This window comes from Dendrobium catenatum, unplaced genomic scaffold (genome assembly GCF_001605985.2).
Source record: "Dendrobium catenatum unplaced genomic scaffold, ASM160598v2 fragScaff_scaffold_390, whole genome shotgun sequence".
Taxonomy (NCBI): Eukaryota; Viridiplantae; Streptophyta; class Magnoliopsida; order Asparagales; family Orchidaceae; genus Dendrobium; species Dendrobium catenatum.
In genome coordinates, this window is record NW_021318852.1 from 6184983 (window position 1) to 6202206 (window position 17224).

General features: G+C 33.8%; 1 protein-coding gene across 1 annotated transcript; it reads left to right on the forward strand.

Annotated features, from left to right (window-relative positions):
• Positions 1–1614: 1614 nt before the first annotated feature.
• LOC110097502 (uncharacterized protein At2g33490) lies at positions 1615–8112 on the forward strand. The gene is made up of 10 exons (XM_020823885.2): positions 1615–1990; positions 3483–3555; positions 3662–3736; positions 4287–4348; positions 4467–4535; positions 4660–4688; positions 4769–4976; positions 5074–5307; positions 5484–5537; positions 7237–8112. Exons 1-10 carry the CDS (start codon positions 1877–1879, stop codon positions 8110–8112), a joined length of 1794 nt encoding a protein of 597 aa, XP_020679544.1. The 5' UTR covers positions 1615–1876.
• Positions 8113–17224: the final 9112 nt, after the last annotated feature.

Below are 17224 nucleotides of genomic sequence, written 5' to 3' on the forward strand. Positions count from 1 at the left end.
AATACTGAGTTATTTCGAGCTATCTTGAGCAATACCGAGTTATACAAAAGTTGTACCGAGTTTTTCCTAGAAAAAACTCGGTATTTCTCGATATAGCTCGGTATAACTCGGTATTGGTCTTCAAAAAGCGGTACTCATCATTATTATCAAATAATACCTAGTTGTACCGAGAAAATACAGAGTTTTTTGGCGAAAATTTGGCTCCGACCGGACGTTCCTCTACGTCCTTGCACCGAATGTAATAAAAGTTCCCTATTATGAGTCTATTTGAGAGCTTTATCTATGCTTTATTTTTCAGATGACAACCATAATTTTATTTGACTATTTCTTTCTTGATATTTTTCATCGCTTATCAGAAATTTTAGTAGTGAAAATTTAATTTTTACAACCAAAATAATTAAGTTGTTAAATCCACAATAATTTTACAACCAGTTTTATAAAAAAAATTATAATTCTCACAAGTAAATCTTAAGAGTCAAATTCTCATTTAAATTTAATAAAAAAATATTTTATTCTTTATAATCATTTTTTTATCTTAGTATTTTTAAATTAGTTTTTTTGGTAAAAAAATTTTAGTTTAGTATTAGAAAATAGTAAGAGAGCTGTAAATTATTTTGATGAAGTATAATAAAAATTAATAAACATAATCAAAACTAAATTTATTATTTTAAAATGATTATAAAGAAACTTGTCTTGAAGATATTCCAATGTGGATGTGGTTAAATGTCAATGGATAGTTACAGCCGTAATTTGAATGCTTTTTTGTTGGATAACGAGTTGTTCAGACTTGAGACGTCAGAGTACCTGTAACTGGTCGCCTTGCAATACAAATTCTGCGGGCAAAATTTTTGACATGACGTCCTAGTTCATTATTTTATTATAATAATTAATATTAATTATTTATTTTATTTTTAAATAAATTAAATTCTTTTTTTTAATAATATTATAAATGCAATTAATATTTATACCATTTTAAAATTATTTTATAATCCTATGAGCATCCTATTCTTTTTGTTTAAGTGCCTTAACTATGCCGGAATTCAACCATCTTTTTGCTCGTTGGATTCATCTCGTCAAGTTGCTCAATTTGACTGTAAACTTGCTGTGTTTGAATATCATTTTTTCATCCATTTAATGCTTTGAACCTTTCAAATGTGATTTAGGCTCCTGATTTAGGGAAAATTATTACATCCGGACAAAAAATTGAAAATCTGGACGTATACCAAGCAATACTGAGTGCTCGCTATAGAGTTCCGGGTGACGTGGCGCGTGATTATTGGTCTTTGGATGCGTTCGGTGTCCGGGCGTAATAATTACTCCCGATTTAGACCTATTTATTTATATAATATTCTGTCATTATGATATTAAAATATTTTATAAATAAATAGAAAATTGAGGTGTAAATATATAAATGTATTTAAAAAATATGTGATTTGAATGTAAATAAAAAAATAAATTATATATATAATATTTATAAAATAAAAATTTAAATGGTGGGGTAAGGGAGAGATTTGACTTTGGTGGACTGCTGATATTCTCACCCTCCAATATTCAAAATTCTACTATTTCATCGCTTCGTTTCTTAATCTATCTTTGCGTATGGCTTAACGACATTCTTTTCTTGCTCCGTGAGATTATCTTCTTTGACCAAATTGCGGTCCGCGGAAAACTCATTGGAGAATTTTGAAACCGAGCAGCACTGAGAGAAGAGAGAGAGAGAGAGGGGAGGGAGGGAGAGAGAGGAGCGAGAAGTAGCCTTCTTCTCTCTCTCTCCTCTTCTTGAAGGAATTGATCCTTTGTCTGGTCAATAATAGGTTCTCCTTCGTATGCTTTATCTCTCTTCTTCCTTTCTTGCTCGCGATTGGGGGATTGGCGAATGAGAACATCGCTGAGGAAGCTGAGGGGGATGGGGCTCCAACGGAGCGAGCTGAGGGAGAGGAAAGAGCATCAGCCACGGGCGAAGCTGGATGAGCTTGTACAAGCCGTACAGGTTCTTGCAGCTTTTTGATCGTTTTTTTGTTGTTGTTAGGGTTTGCTAGTAATGGAGTTGGATGAGGAAGAGTTTTACTTCTTCTTCTTCTTTGTTAGATTTTTTTTTCTGCTTTGCTTTTGCTAATTGAAAAATTGTGCTAGCTTATTAGTGTTTTGGACTTTTGTAAAGTATGAGAGTAGGTTAAGTAGGTTGATTAATTTAATTATAGCAATCAGATTAGCATCAAGGCTCGTCTCTATCAGGAATTAGGCATGTTAAGACTATCCTACCAGTAATCGAACTTCACAGCTAGGTATTTTCAGTTATTTTATAGGTGGTGGTTTGGAGATTTCCCCCAACTGCTGCCCTAATTTTTTTTTTCCTTATGAAATGGGTTATTGCCATCAGGTGATATATTTAGGTCAGCAAGGGTGTAAAACTCCACTATCGTTATCTTTGTGAAATATACAGTGGCAATAATATTTTGTACCCATCAATTGGCTTAGATTTTATAAAATTCTTGGTGCGTTCATTACTTTTATGTTTAATTTGCTCTCGATGATTTGAACGAAGGCTCTTCTCTATCAGAAGTTAGGTAAGGTTTTGAATTGTTACATTTTGGGCGTAAAGCTCACCTTTAGAATTATTGGCTTTGTCGCAGATGGGATAATTTGGAGTACCTTTTTGAGTTTATATTATATTTTACAGCTATTTACATAACATCTAAGTAAATTAAGGAGGCGAATCTTTGTTTGACAAAAGAATGATGATTTTTCTGTTTGTATAGATGACAGAATAGGCTTTCGATTGATCAAATTTCAGGCTTTTACTTTTTTTTTTTAAACTTAATTCTTCACTGGGTTATGGTAAGTGTATGCGGGCTTTGCTAGCTTGTAAATTTTGTGATTGGATATGCTTATCACGATAATTAGTTTGATGAATAGATCTTAGATAGTTGAAGTTTTATTGGAGATTATTATGTTTGTCATGATCAGGAGATGTTTGAGATTTTGGAGCCCTACCCCGTTGTCTCCACAATGGCTTTGATTTGAGATTTCAAGTCTATGGACCCAAAGAACATGTTCGAGTTGTTTTCCAAGCCTCTAGGAATGAAAATAAGTATATGGGCATGGAGGAGTTCATTGTGGGCTCCAAACCAAACCAAATGTGATAAAAAATACTAATTTTATCTTCCCATCTTATTTTGCATTTTCTATTTTTTATTTACATGTTCAAACCACTTAAATTTATTTTAAGCTATCCTATCTTTAATAAATGCTACTATTGTCCCGCTATATTATTCACCAATCTATTCTTAAAATTAGCTAACATTGACTTCTTTTCTGCCTAGAACTTAAACTCATATAACACGGAACATAATTCATATAATAGTTATCCAAAAAAATATTCAGTGATGCTTATCAAAAGCAAGGGAAATAAGCCTTTTGTTTCTTGTTTTACGAAGAATTCACTTATGACTGTCTAAACTTAACTCCGTTTTCTTTTATAGGACATGAAAGACATGAAGAGTTGTTATGATGGTTTACTATCAACAGCTGCTGCCACTGCAAATAGTGCATATGGTAAACTCATTATGGGTTACAACTTACAACATAGGCCCCCTTAATTTTTAAGATTTTATTTTATTTTTCTATTTGAATAATCTTTTTTCACACAATCTTACCACAGAATTTTCTGAAGCCCTACGTGAGATGGGCACATGCCTGCTTGAAAAGAATGCATTGCAGGATGATGAAGATAGTGGTAAGTGCCTTAGATTAATTTTTCTCCATTCACCTTGTAGAATATTAAATATTTTAATTACTTTTTTATGTTTTGCTGAAATTAGCAATTTCGTGTATCAAAATAAATCTGTGACATATTGAAATCTGATCGAGCATATATTAATTTCTTATCATTATTGAGATTTGATGTTTTTTAACTTTTTTTTCTTGCTTGTCAACCTCATGTTTAATATACTGGTTTTGGCACGTGCAATATATGCCATGAACTTGTTGGCAACTATGAATTATTAGGCACTATAAAAGCACATGAATGCTATGGTTAAAGACCTAGAAGTTAGTGATTTTTGTATGGTATTTCTTTGTTAAATTATTCATAAGATGGTTGAAATGCCTTAACCTTTTTTTATCAACAACAATAACAAAGAATTTATGTCATAATTATTCGACAAGTTTTGTGCTAGTTTTTGAACACCTACTATAACTCTCCAGTTTTCTCATCCTGGTCTTGAGACCTAGCAATGAAAGTTTTACTTTTTTTATCTAAATCTATATTTTTTTAATCCTCGCAGGTCGGGTTTTATTGATGCTTGGGAAAGTGCAATTTGAACTTCAGAAGCTTGTTGATAATTATGTAAACTCCATTTATTCTCTTCAGTTATTAGATTTCTCATGTCTTGTAAGCATTTTTTTGCAATAAAACGGAGAAAACTATTGTACATTGGCCAATGCTTCCTATTATATATGTGCAGCGTACTCATATTATCCAGACTATAACAAAACCATCAGAGTGTCTTCTTGGGGAACTTCAAATTGTAGAGGTTCGCTTCTTAGTCTACTGCATGTTATTTCAGATATGTTCTGCTGTACTGGTGTATACATTTTATCTGTTGAAGAAGTCCTTATGTATTGTAAATTTAATTTCCATTTACCTTTTTCATGCAGGGGATGAAACAACAATGTGATGATAAGCGGTATACATTATTAACTGTACTTTTGCTTAATCTTCTTTCATTATTTTGCATTTGTTCTCAACTTTGGCGCATTTGTACAGAGATTACTATAAATTGATGTTAACTGCGCCTAGAGTAAAAGGAAGATCAAGAAATTCTAAAGGAGAGGCAGTTACTCTACAGCAGCTGCAAGCAGCTCGTGAAGATTATGAGGAGGATGCAGACCTTTTTATCTTCCGCTTAAAATCATTGAAGCAGGGTCAATCACGAAGTCTTCTCACTCAGGCTGCTCGTCACCATTGTGCACAGGTGCTTTTTGCCAGTTTCAGATGTCCAGATTCTATTTTCTTCCAGCAAAGCATATTCTAATGGAAATTTTTTTATACATTTTCTTCTTGGAATTCAGTTGAACTTCTTTAGGAAAGGATTCAAGTCATTGGAGCTGATTGAACCACATGTAAAAGCTGTCACAGAACAGCAGCATATTGATTATAATTTCCGAGGACTCGAAGATGATTGCACAGATTTTGATGATGACGGTGGTTCTTTTTGTTCAGATAGCAGCGAAGATGTAGAATTAAGTTTTGATTATGGATTGAATGAACAAGCTTACAATGCTCTTGCCGCAAGTTCAATGGAGGTGAAGAACATATTCTAGTTTTAAGCCACTGCTTAATTTTTTTAATTATGTCTCTGTTCATTAAGACAATTTTTTTAGTTTTTCTCTCTATTCTAAGTATAAAGATTGTATTAGTTAATGCTTTCATTTCTGTGGAGATACTAGGCATAAAATTTTAAATTTGTTTTTGCTTGCAGCTAGATCAAGTTGAAAGTACGCCAACAAAGGAATCATCTTTGGAACTTGTGCAGGTAAGATTTCAAGTTCTAAGCAATGTTTTTAACATAATTTAATTCTTTTTTTTTTTTACTTTGAATCAGCTTTCTTCTAGAAGACCTATACCATTCTAGATTGTACACACGTAAATTGTCTAACGTTTACTCTCATTGAATTTAATTATAACCCAGGGTTTGTTGGCCATGCTGCTTTAAATAGTTGCGGGAACATTTTCATTGAACTTATTATATCATCAATAATCCAAATCAATCTTGAAAGTCTATGCAGAAAGCCTTATATATAAAAAAAGAATGACAAACTTAATTAATGATAAAATTATATTATTCTTAATATATTCAAACTAATAAAAATGGTTAAGGTATAATTCACTCTTAGACGATGAAGTACTTAGAGGGACATGGAACCCGATCTGTTTCTTTGCTCATTTGTTGTCTAGTTTGATTCCTTAGGATTGACCTATGAGAAATTGAGCATGCCTGAATTGAATTGGTTGAATTATTAGGCCATATTGATGATGCTGTATCATTGCCTCTTTTTGCAACCTAATGGTAAGATTAACAATTTATCACTTGTCAAATTGTACCATCACGGTCAATTTTTTCTTTTAATTATTTTCTTTAAGTTCTCAAGATATTCGTTTGTTACCACTACTTTATGTTGTGTATACAAACTCTCACCTTAAATTACTTTAGGGGCTGTTTGGTTGCCTAATAAAAAAATTCAGCATAAAAGGAATGCAGTCTAAGAGGAATACTTTGGAGTTGTTTGGATGAATGTAAAGTAAATACATGATTTCACTTTTTTTGTTTGTTATGAAGTAAAATGAATGCAATGTAAACCAAAAGAAGGTTCTGGCCTGGGCGGTCAGCAGTCGGCGGGAGTGGTCGATGGTGGTATCGTAGGCGGTATTAGCGGGGGCGGTCGTTCGCGGTGGGAGGCTGTCGAGGGTGGTAGTGATTGTCAGCGTGCGGTGGAGGGAGGTGGCTAGGAGCGGTGGTCAATGGTGGTGACCATCGGCTAGTTGCTATGGGCAGTCGATGTTGGTTGGCAGCCGACGGTGGGAGGTGGTTGGGGTTTTTCGTTGGTAGTGGCGGTGGCCGATGGTGGTAGACGGTGGTCGGCAATGGTGGCAATGGCGGTGCATTTACAGTGTTTGGAAATCGTCCAAATCGGAGGAATTCCAAATACACTCAAAATATACTACTTGGGGGTATTTGGAATGCAATTCTTTTACACTCTACATTTTACTTTAAGCCAAACACCAAAATTTCTAAAACTCCTGTATGTGGATTACTTTACACCTTAAATGCAGGCAACCAAATAGCCCCTTGGTAATTATTAATTTAAGTGTTGACAAATCTAAGGCTTTCAATATTGAACCAAAACATGAAATACAAAAAAACAAAAAAAAAAAAAGCAATTCTATCCCCTCTCAAACTCCAGTCCCAAGTAACTTCCTGAGCTTCCGAATATCTTGTATTGCCGTGCAATATCTTAGAAGGATATTTGATTATTTCTTTGCTGATTATAACACTTTCCTCTAATGAACACTCAAATTATCTTTTCTTCCTTTTGAACACAAGACTTGGAATATCATCATCATCATTATTACCCTTATACTTTTTACTTAGAAATTATTTTAGATAAATTCAAATTAGATTTTTGAAAAATGATTTTTTCATTCCCTTACTATCCACGTTTATTCATCCATAGCAGGAAAATATATCAAAAAAACAGGCTGAACTGCTGTTTCGCAATGAAAATCCAACCCATAGCAGCCAGTCGGCCCCAATTTTTTCAGATATCAAGTTTGATTTTTCTGACAAAACAAAAGACAGACTGCCTCAGTCCACAAGAAAGTATCACACCTATGCCCTTCCTACACCGCTGGATGTGAAGAACTCTGCATCTGTCACTACAAATGTTTCATTTTCTTCTGCCCTTCCTAAAACCAAAGCTGGTTTGGAAATCGAGCAGAAACAGACCTCTCCATTGGAACCTCATAAACCACCATATTTCAAGGACAAGAACTCTCCAAGCCCCATCAGATCGCCAAAAACACCTTCACTGTCTCCTAAACAGATGAAATGGCAAGCCTTCTCCGGTCCGATAATGGTAAAATCTGGATCAATCAAGGCATTTTCTGCTCCTTATGGTTTCCCAAAAACAGAGGATTCTGCATCTCATTCCCAGGTTCTTACCGCTTTATCATCTCCAAAGATTAGTGCACTTCATGAGCTTCCTAGACCTCCAATCTCTTCGCTGCCACAATCTGGAATACAGAACAGTTTTGTTGGTCATTCAGCTCCATTAATCTCCAGAGGTCAGGAGATTCAAACAGGAAGAATATTTCCAGTTTCTTCGCCGACGGCGATGCCGCTGCCAGCTCCACCGACTTCGGTTCCGAGGAGCTTTTCGATACCTTATAGTGGTCAAAGGACGCCGTTAGGAACTGTAGTTAATAAGCAATTAGATCTTGTTAGACGTGATCATCTTAACTTGACCGAAGAGATTGATTCACCTCCTTTAACTCCCCTGTCGCTTAAAAGATTTGCCGCATCATCTTCTTCACCAAAAGGACTGATGTGACTGATGTAGTCTTTTCAAAAATTTAATATAGATTGGTTGATTGAGTGTATTGTTTTGGGGTTACCTTGATCAATTTATACCCTTATTTATAATATAAGGGCGGCTTCTTCCATTAATATGGCCATTCTAAAACTAGAAAATTTATTACTAGCAGTGCAGTGTCGGGACGAGTCTGAAGGTCAATTTGGATGTGTCACGTGATCCAATGCACAATGTATTGGGTGATGAGACGCATTCGGATTAGTCTTTCGGACGCGTTTGAACACTGAATAGAATAATCTCTCCTAAAAAACTAGTAACTTTTTTTCTTAAAAAATAACAACCTGGATCATTATTAGCGAGCTTATACAAAGGCGGAGCTAGGAATTTTTTTTGGTGGCGGTGTAAATTAACTTTTTAAAAAAATTTCTTAGGCTTGAGATTTGCTTTGGATGTTTTTTTTTTTGTTTTTTTTTTAATTTGTTATTCTAAAAATATTAAATATAAGATGATAAAAAATGTAATTTATAACTATTATCCTTCATATTTTAAATTAGTTAAATAATTATTTTATTATAAATACAATCAAATATTATAAAATTATATATCAAGTGCATAATATATTGATTTACAAACCTAAATTGCTAAATATGTATGTGATTATTCTTTATTTACTATAAAAATAATCCTCATAAAATATTTTTATGGAGGATAAGCTGCAATCTATCTATAGTTTTATTAAATTTGGCTTTCATTTGAGACGATTTATTTAATGCTTTTTAATACAAAATTATTTGAGTAAGAAGTTTTTATATTAGATAGTTGTTTTAAAACTGAAAATGCACTAATAACAACCAACTAAACTAGGCCATTGATTTTATTTTGGGCAATTTTCTTAATGATTCTTAAATAATTTTTTAGTAAAAAATTAAAATTTCTGTGCTAAAAAGCTCTTTTACAAATCATTAAAAAGTCGTCTCAAATGAAGTCTTAATCATAGGGCAGAACATAATCTTGATAATTATTTATGTTAGTAAATTACAATATCATACACATATAATATATTTATTTATGAATTATTTAAAATATATATCATTTCAAATATTATTTTAAACATTAGAGGTATAGCATATGTATTTTATATTTAATATTCATGTAATTATGAAAAATATTTTTATATATTATATTTCGATTTAAAAATTAAATTTTATTCAAGAAAATTTTTTTGTATATTTTTATTTCTATCAAATAGACAGCCTTTTATTTTTCAATTATAAAATAAAATTTGAATAATAGATTGTGTCTTAGTATACGTTTAATGTTCGTCAATTAGCCACAAAGAGATAAGCCGACATAAAAAAAAAAGATTATGAACAAAGTGAAGTCACCGAAAGTCAATTAGCCATTTAGTGTGAAAGAGAGGAATAGTCAAAAGGCAATTCTAATTTTGTGCATATTTTTAAAATTAATCATAAGTTCTGATGTCATTAAAACTAATTTTGAAAATTCTATGAAATAAAAACAATTTTTTTTAAAATTTTTTCAGAAAGATCAAACAATAATTTTAAAGTTTATAACAATTTATTAATATTACAGTTGTTAATTAACTAATTATGATTTTATTTGGAATAGCTTTTTGGGTGCTTCTTTAAACGACTTTTTAGTTAAAAATTATTTTTTTTTAAAACTAAAAATCTACTTTAAGAAATAATAATAAAACCATACTAAGCAAAACCTATATCATTAGAAAATCTGATTGATCATGCATAGATCGGAGTTCAATTTTTGAATTGGAAAATTTTAAAATTAAATTTAGGATAATTGGAACGCTGCTTTAAGTAAACGTCTCGATAAAATGATCCTAACTATTCTAAAAGTGTTTCAAATCTGACTCCGAATCAGCCCAAATCAATCACTTGAATCACATTTACAAATTTTAATATATTAATTTAAGAAACAAACAATCTCTAAATTTCATGCCCTTATAGTCAAAATGTGTGTTTAGATGGGATAAATTCAATGAGCTCAACATAATTAAATTTTAAGATCAATAAGACATTGATAAGCTACAAAAATGAATTATGATCAATGAATCAATTTAGACCATCCCATGGTGTTTTGGGGATTTTGGTTAAATTTATTCAAATCTATCAAAAGAAAATATTAGCAGACCTCTATTCTCCACATGAGGCGGAGATTCGATTTTGACTTAAAATTGAAGGGAGCTGGTGAGTCTGAAGAACTTTAAAGCTTCGGTCAACTTTCGACTCTAATGATCTTTGAAATTAATGGTCATTGTTAGGGGTGTCAATTCGGGTCGACGGGTCGGGTTTGGGTCGAACCCGGGTTGACCCGGATCTAAACGGCTCAACCCGGACTCGACCCGCACGGGTTGCCAGGTTGACACGACCCGACCCGGATTTAGTGTGATCGCGAGCGAGGGCGGGTCCAGCGGGATTGCGAGCGAGGGCAGAGCGGGTTCGCGTCATCGCGAGCGATGGAGGAGTGGGTCTAGCGGGATCACGAGCGAGGGCGGAGCGGGTTCGCGTCTTCGCGAGCGAGGGAGGGCGGGACTGCGAGCGAGGGCGGAGCGCGAGCGAGTGCGGGCGGGATCGCGAACGAGTGCGGGCAACTGGGCGAGTAGGGCCGGAAATCGGGTTAAACGGGTCGACTCGCGGGTTGTCGGGTCAACCCGGACCCGACTCGTTTTTCAAATGGGTCAGTAATTTGAACCCGAACCCGACCCGTTTAACAAACGGGTTGATCTGAACCTGAATTTTTCGAGTCGGATCAGAAATTGACACCCTCAATTATCGTAGTTGCTCTGTTGTTGTTAGATCACATATAACTATGTTTGTTTAACCTTCATCACCTAATCATTGTCAATGATTGCCATTCCTTGATCGTCGTTGTCCGGTCGTCATTACCAGTTCCATGTCACATAATCATCATGTCATTTGAGTGTCATCATCCTCTACTATCTCTCTAATAATATGTACTATAAGCAAAGGAGATTATGTTAGCATTTGTATCTTTGTAACCCTATTTTCTCCAAATTAAGGGGATAGTGCAAACTTATGAAATTTTGCTTGCATAATAAAACATTAAAACATTTTAATTGGGTTAGATCATATTATTTTTTTCTTCTCGGTATTTTTTACGTATAAATTATGTCGACTTCTGCGAATTTTTTCTTTTATATGTATGTGTTGGACTTTTGTATAAAATAAATATTTAAATGTATTGAATTTTTGTATAAAATCAAGAAATTAAAATCAAACTCTAATGTAGTGATTATTCTAGCATATAATAATGATTAATCAATCAATTTTTATATTGTTCTCATCTCAAAATAAATTGTTGAAGAAAAAACTTATCCTAATTGAATTTAATTTTTATATATCATAATACATATAATTTGTCAAATATTTCTCTGGTTTATTTTTTTGAAGAAATGTACTTAGAAAATGGTCAATAATGGATAACACTTGTATACACTAAGTTTATTTTATTAAAAAAATTCAATATATTTCTTGAAGAAATTAAATATAAAAATGATCAATTGCGTATTATTATTAGTGGAATATAAAGTCAAAATTTCCTTTATTTTTTAAATAAAAATATATCACACTTTATCTTATTTTTTATTTGACAAATTAATTAGTAAATAAATGTCAAATTACCTTACTGAATACATCTAGCGTTACAAGTTGAGACCGCTTATATTTCTTAGGTGGTTAAGTGACAGCTTTTCTTTTTTATTTTTTTTTAAAGTAAATTTTTAATATAAAATTTTATTTTTTATAAGTTTATACTTTATATTGATAAAATGAAGCCTACGATTATTAATTCATCTTAATATAATTTTTATAAAAATATTTTAAAAAATTATTATGTTTTAAATACTTAAAAAATATTCGATCTATATTCTCCTCGCTCTTTACATTTGTTGACAACTTAAAATCAAAGGGAGAGATAAGAGCCAAGAGATTTGAGGCTTATTCGATTGAATCTAGGGTTTAAGAGACCGGCGCCGGGGATTTTGAATTGCGAGATGGAAAGAGATAGCTGAGAAAGAGGGGCAGTTGCCTTGCGGGTAGCTGTAGTGGGAGCGGGGATTTATGGTCTCTCGGAGGCTCTCGAGCTCTGTAAATGCCGGCGCGGAGGTGGTGATTTATGAGAAAGAAGATTATCTCGTCGGCCACGCTAGCACCGTCGCCGTCGACGGAGTCGATCTGGATATCGGATTCATGGTCTTCAATCGGGTCAGAATCCCCTCTCTCTCTCTCTCTCTACCTATTTTTGATTCCCAGCGAAGAAGACAATGCCTCGTTCTTGTTTTTTTTGTTTGGATTACTAGGCTCGCTATGGAATATTCTGTTCCTCTTCCTCATTTAAGTTGCAGTATTTTTTAAAGGATGACTGGGAAGAAAATATAAAATTTTGCTATCTTAACTACTCTCGAATATATATAATGGTTAGGATTTGTTTTTTTAAGTTCACAGAATTCAATCACCAGCTTATATATATCATTGTGTGCAAAGCTTCCCATTTAGGACTTCTTAATTGAGAATCTAACCTAATTTTTCATTACTTTCAAAAAAAATTATAATAAAAAGTAAGAAGTTGCTCTAAAAAATAATAAAAAAGTTGTGGAATATAATCACTAATAAGTTAATTATTAAATAAACTATACTTAATTAAATTTAATTAAATAATATAAAAATTATTACTTAACTAAGTACTGTAGATCTAAGTTCTTTAGATCTAGATCTACTCGTTGGATTGGCTGCAGGCTACCAGGTAAATCTAGATCTCTGAAAAAATGGTATCTAAATAATTAATAAAATTTAAAATTCAAATATTAAAAACTAAAAATGTTTAAATAAAAATACAAATATATATTATTTTTTCTAAATGTTTTTTTTTTATTTTAAATAATTTCTTTTTATATTTTATCATTATTATAATTATCTTGTAATTTTAATTATGTTGTGATATTAATCATTATTATTACAACTTTCTTTAAACTTTAGTTTTAATCGATTGACTGCAAACATTAGTTGAAATTGTTTTTTGGCATATTTGTAATTTGAGAAAAGGAGTAAATTGAATTAACAAACATTTTAAATAAAATAAGGAGATTATTTTAAAAATTAGAAAATGCTGATTGTTTTCTTAATCAAATTGCATGAAGGAAAATAAGTTATAGAAGGAAAAAAACATCATAATGCATAAATAATAAATGTAATAGTAATGATTTCTATCATGATGCCTAATAAGAAATGAAATTATAAAAAACAAATATTTCTTCATTTTTTCATGGAATCGTATCGTAAACAACCATTATAAATAAAATTACAAAAAAAAAAAAAAAGGATTAAATAAAAAAGTTAAATAATTGTTCAATGTTGAAAGAATATATATTTTAATTTCATTGATTTTATAATGTCAATTAACAGTTACTTATCCGAAATATGATGGAGTTTCTTCCGAGAAAACTTGGTGTGGAGATGAAATCTCCGATATGTCCTTCTATGCAACCTTGGATGGAGGGATATGTTTGTGAATGGGAAGCCCTAATGGATTACGCGAGGTTATTTGCACAAGAAAGGCAAATTTGATTTTTTTAGGAGACATTTAAGTCAATTAAAGATAAATTCATACAATATCTCATATTTAAGGTTCAAACTCATGATCTTTGGTTGGTAGCCAAAGCACCAACAGATCAAATGAGTTGCTAAAAAAAGTAGGGGTGTTAATTTTTGACACGACTCGAAACCTGAACCCGGAACCGACCCGAAAAAATCCGGGTTCGGGTCGACCCGTTTTGTGAAATTGGTCGGGTTCGGGTTCAATAACGACGTCGTTTCAAAAACGGGTACGGGTTCGGGTTGACTCGGCAACACCGAAATTGAAACTGAATAATTTCTTTGCCTGGGTCTGGCAGCCCGCCCTGCCCGAAGATTCGAGTGCCATTCGCCCCTGCCCGAAGCGTTAGCTTGCGCGTGCACGGGGTCCCGAAGCGGTGCAAAGTCCCGTCGTCTCCGAAACGGTAGTCTCCTGCGCGTAGCCGCGGGGGCACGCCTGCGCGGTGCAAGTCCCAAACGGCCGAACTCCGAGCCCGAGGGCCAGAACCGCCGAAGCCCGCGTTGACTCCGCCTCGACGCACGTCGAGTCGCGTCACCTGGCTTCGTGCTCCGCCGCTGACGCCTTGAGTCGGGTCAAGCAGGTTAGCCATCGCTGCGGCGCCGCCTCACTGGAACTGGACGTAGCGATGGAGCTCGTCACGTTCTTTCATGTTTAATTGGAAAATCCGTGTCGGGTCGAGTTGACCCCGAATCCGAAGCGCGGGTCGGGCTGAAAAATTGACACATTTTTAAAAAACGGGTTTGGGTTTCGGTTGACCCGATAGTGTCGGGTCAGTTCCTGAATTTCAAGCCCGCCCGACCCATTGACCCAAGATGACACCCCTACGTAAAAGCAAATATGTTCAATCCTTACTTTGCTAAGCTTTCAAGAAATATATCAAATTCAAAGATGATACCCTCAGGTAGTAACTTTATAAATGTTTCTTTTTGTTATTTTGGAATGTGGGAGGAATACCCTAAATTACAAAAGAGCATTATTAATGTGTGAACATCGGACATAACTTACCATTTAAGACGTGAATTAAAGGTGTAACCACGTCATCCAGTAACCGAACAATATTGAGCCCGCGGTATTAAAGTAGGGGGTGACATGGTGCATTTTCCATTGGGTTCTGGATGACGTTCGACATCCGCATAGAATAATTCATTTAAATTACATGGCTTAAGAAAAGGTCAAGGGAGTCAATTTCCAACCATGGGGAATCTTGCGGTCTTAAAATTAATATATTGTAACTTATGTTTTAATTTTTAAACATTATTGTGGGAGAAACAAACATGCTCTATTTTGTTAATACAATGTTGTGAGTGTTTGACCTCGATTTTGCCCAGACTTGGCATGGTTGGTTTGAGGTTGAACTAAGCAACTTTGACTTGGTCAAACCCAAGCCTTAATGGGTCAAAATCGACCCATTGGCCATTAGAGCCCAAATCAATTTTAAATTGATCCAAACCTCTTGTAAGCTCGAGCCCCATCCATGGGTCTAAATAGGCTAGATCTGACCAAGTCAAACTTTGACTTGGTCAAATCCAAAGCCTTAATAGGTTATTTGTTGACCTCATTAAGCCCATAGAAACCAATTCCAATCCAAATTAATTCAAACCCTTTCGTGCCTTGATCCTCATCCTCTTGACCTACATTGACCTGTTTACCAAGTCAAATCCTGACTTGTCAAACCAAGTCAATAATTAGGTCAAAATCACGTATTTATTTGAATTAAAAGCATATTTAATGCTCTATCATTCCAAGCATTTTTGAAACTTCAAATCCCGCCAAAATCACTTGATCTACCTTAATGATCGACGTTGGAATTGAATCTAAGCCGTCAAAATATGGGGGTAGGGTTAGGAGGTTTTAAATGGAAATTTTAGTCTAAAATGGAAGGACTTTTGCATTATTCCCTCCAAAATCCAGGAGCTCCCAACCCGAATCCCTTCGGTGTGAGAGTTCCTGAAACTTCCCCCCACCATTCTCGACACGCATCCTGATGATTCCCACCGGCTGGCGGCGAGAATTTCCGGCATCCAACAGCTAAATCCGGTCAAGGCCTTGATCCGACGACTAATCCGTAGCTCGTTTGGCCGAAGGATTCAAGAAGAAAACGTACGAGGACAGTCTACAAGTGCAACCATACAAAGATTTCGAAGATCCCAACGGTTAATATCTTAAAACTCTTTAGAATAGACAAACACTTAGATCTAAATTAGAATTATTGTAGGGCCTTCGATTTGTATCAAACCAATAGGCCCCGCATCTTTCTGTTCATATATAGATGATAAGTTTTAAAATTTTACAAAAATCCATCGAGCGATTGAGAGAAACGAGGCGTTTTTCTTTTTAGGGTTTGAATCCGGGAGATCAATGCCCTCCTGAGCCGGTCTCGGACCGTTGATCCCGCCGATCACGGTTTAGATTGCGTCGTTTCCCACGGTCGGGATTGACCGCATGCCCTCCAGTCGCGGTTGGCGGCGCGCCACAATGGCGCAATCTGGTCCGTCCGTCTGAACCGCGCGATCCAACGGTCCTGGGCACGAGCCGTCCGACGTGTTTTAAGTGACGCCCCGTCACTTGACCGTCGCCGCATCATCGCAGACAATGGATGCGCGGCGGTCGCCAATCATTGGCCCGGAATCGCACGTCTAACCGGGAGGCGCGCCGCGGTGTTCCTGCCGCCGGTTTTAATATTAAAAATTTATTTTAAATTATATTTTAAGTATATTTTAATCCAATAAATCTCTATATATATATATCTATATATATTCATTTTCGCTCCGTTTTTGACGCACAATACCGTCGTTTGATCGTATTTTTATTCTCTACCTAATAATTTTTTTTATATAAAATTGAATGTGTGAATTTTAAAATATTGATAAAACAGTTAGGGTAACTATTTTAAAAGAAAATTATTTTTATTTAATTTATTATTATATACTATAATATATTATTATTTTATTATAATTACTAGTATTATATTATTCTAATCCTAAATTTTTGTCACTATTTTGTATTTGTTTAACTATTATATTATTATAATATGTTAATCTATATACTAAAAATGTATTTTAAAAGAATTAAATATTATTCTAATTATTTTATAGTTAAATTACTTAAAATATCATTATAATTAAAATATATAATTATTATTAATATATTTTTAAATGCTTAAGTTTTCATAGCTTATTAAATATTATTTTATGCCATTTTAATTATTTTAAATATTATTTATCTCAAAAAATTTTAGTCCATTTATCGTAGTTAAACTTTAAAAATCATATCTTTGTCGTCTTAAATCGATTTCGAAACGTGCGACCCCTCGTTCTCTTTGGAATTATGAAATTTTAATATAAAAATTATTTGCATGAGCTGATTCTGGTCTGTTTGGGCATATTCTGTTTTATGCCTATTATCTTTGAGTATTTTTAGTAACTATTTTAGATAATATTATAATAACTATTTTAAATTAAAAATTATTTTTCAAGTTATT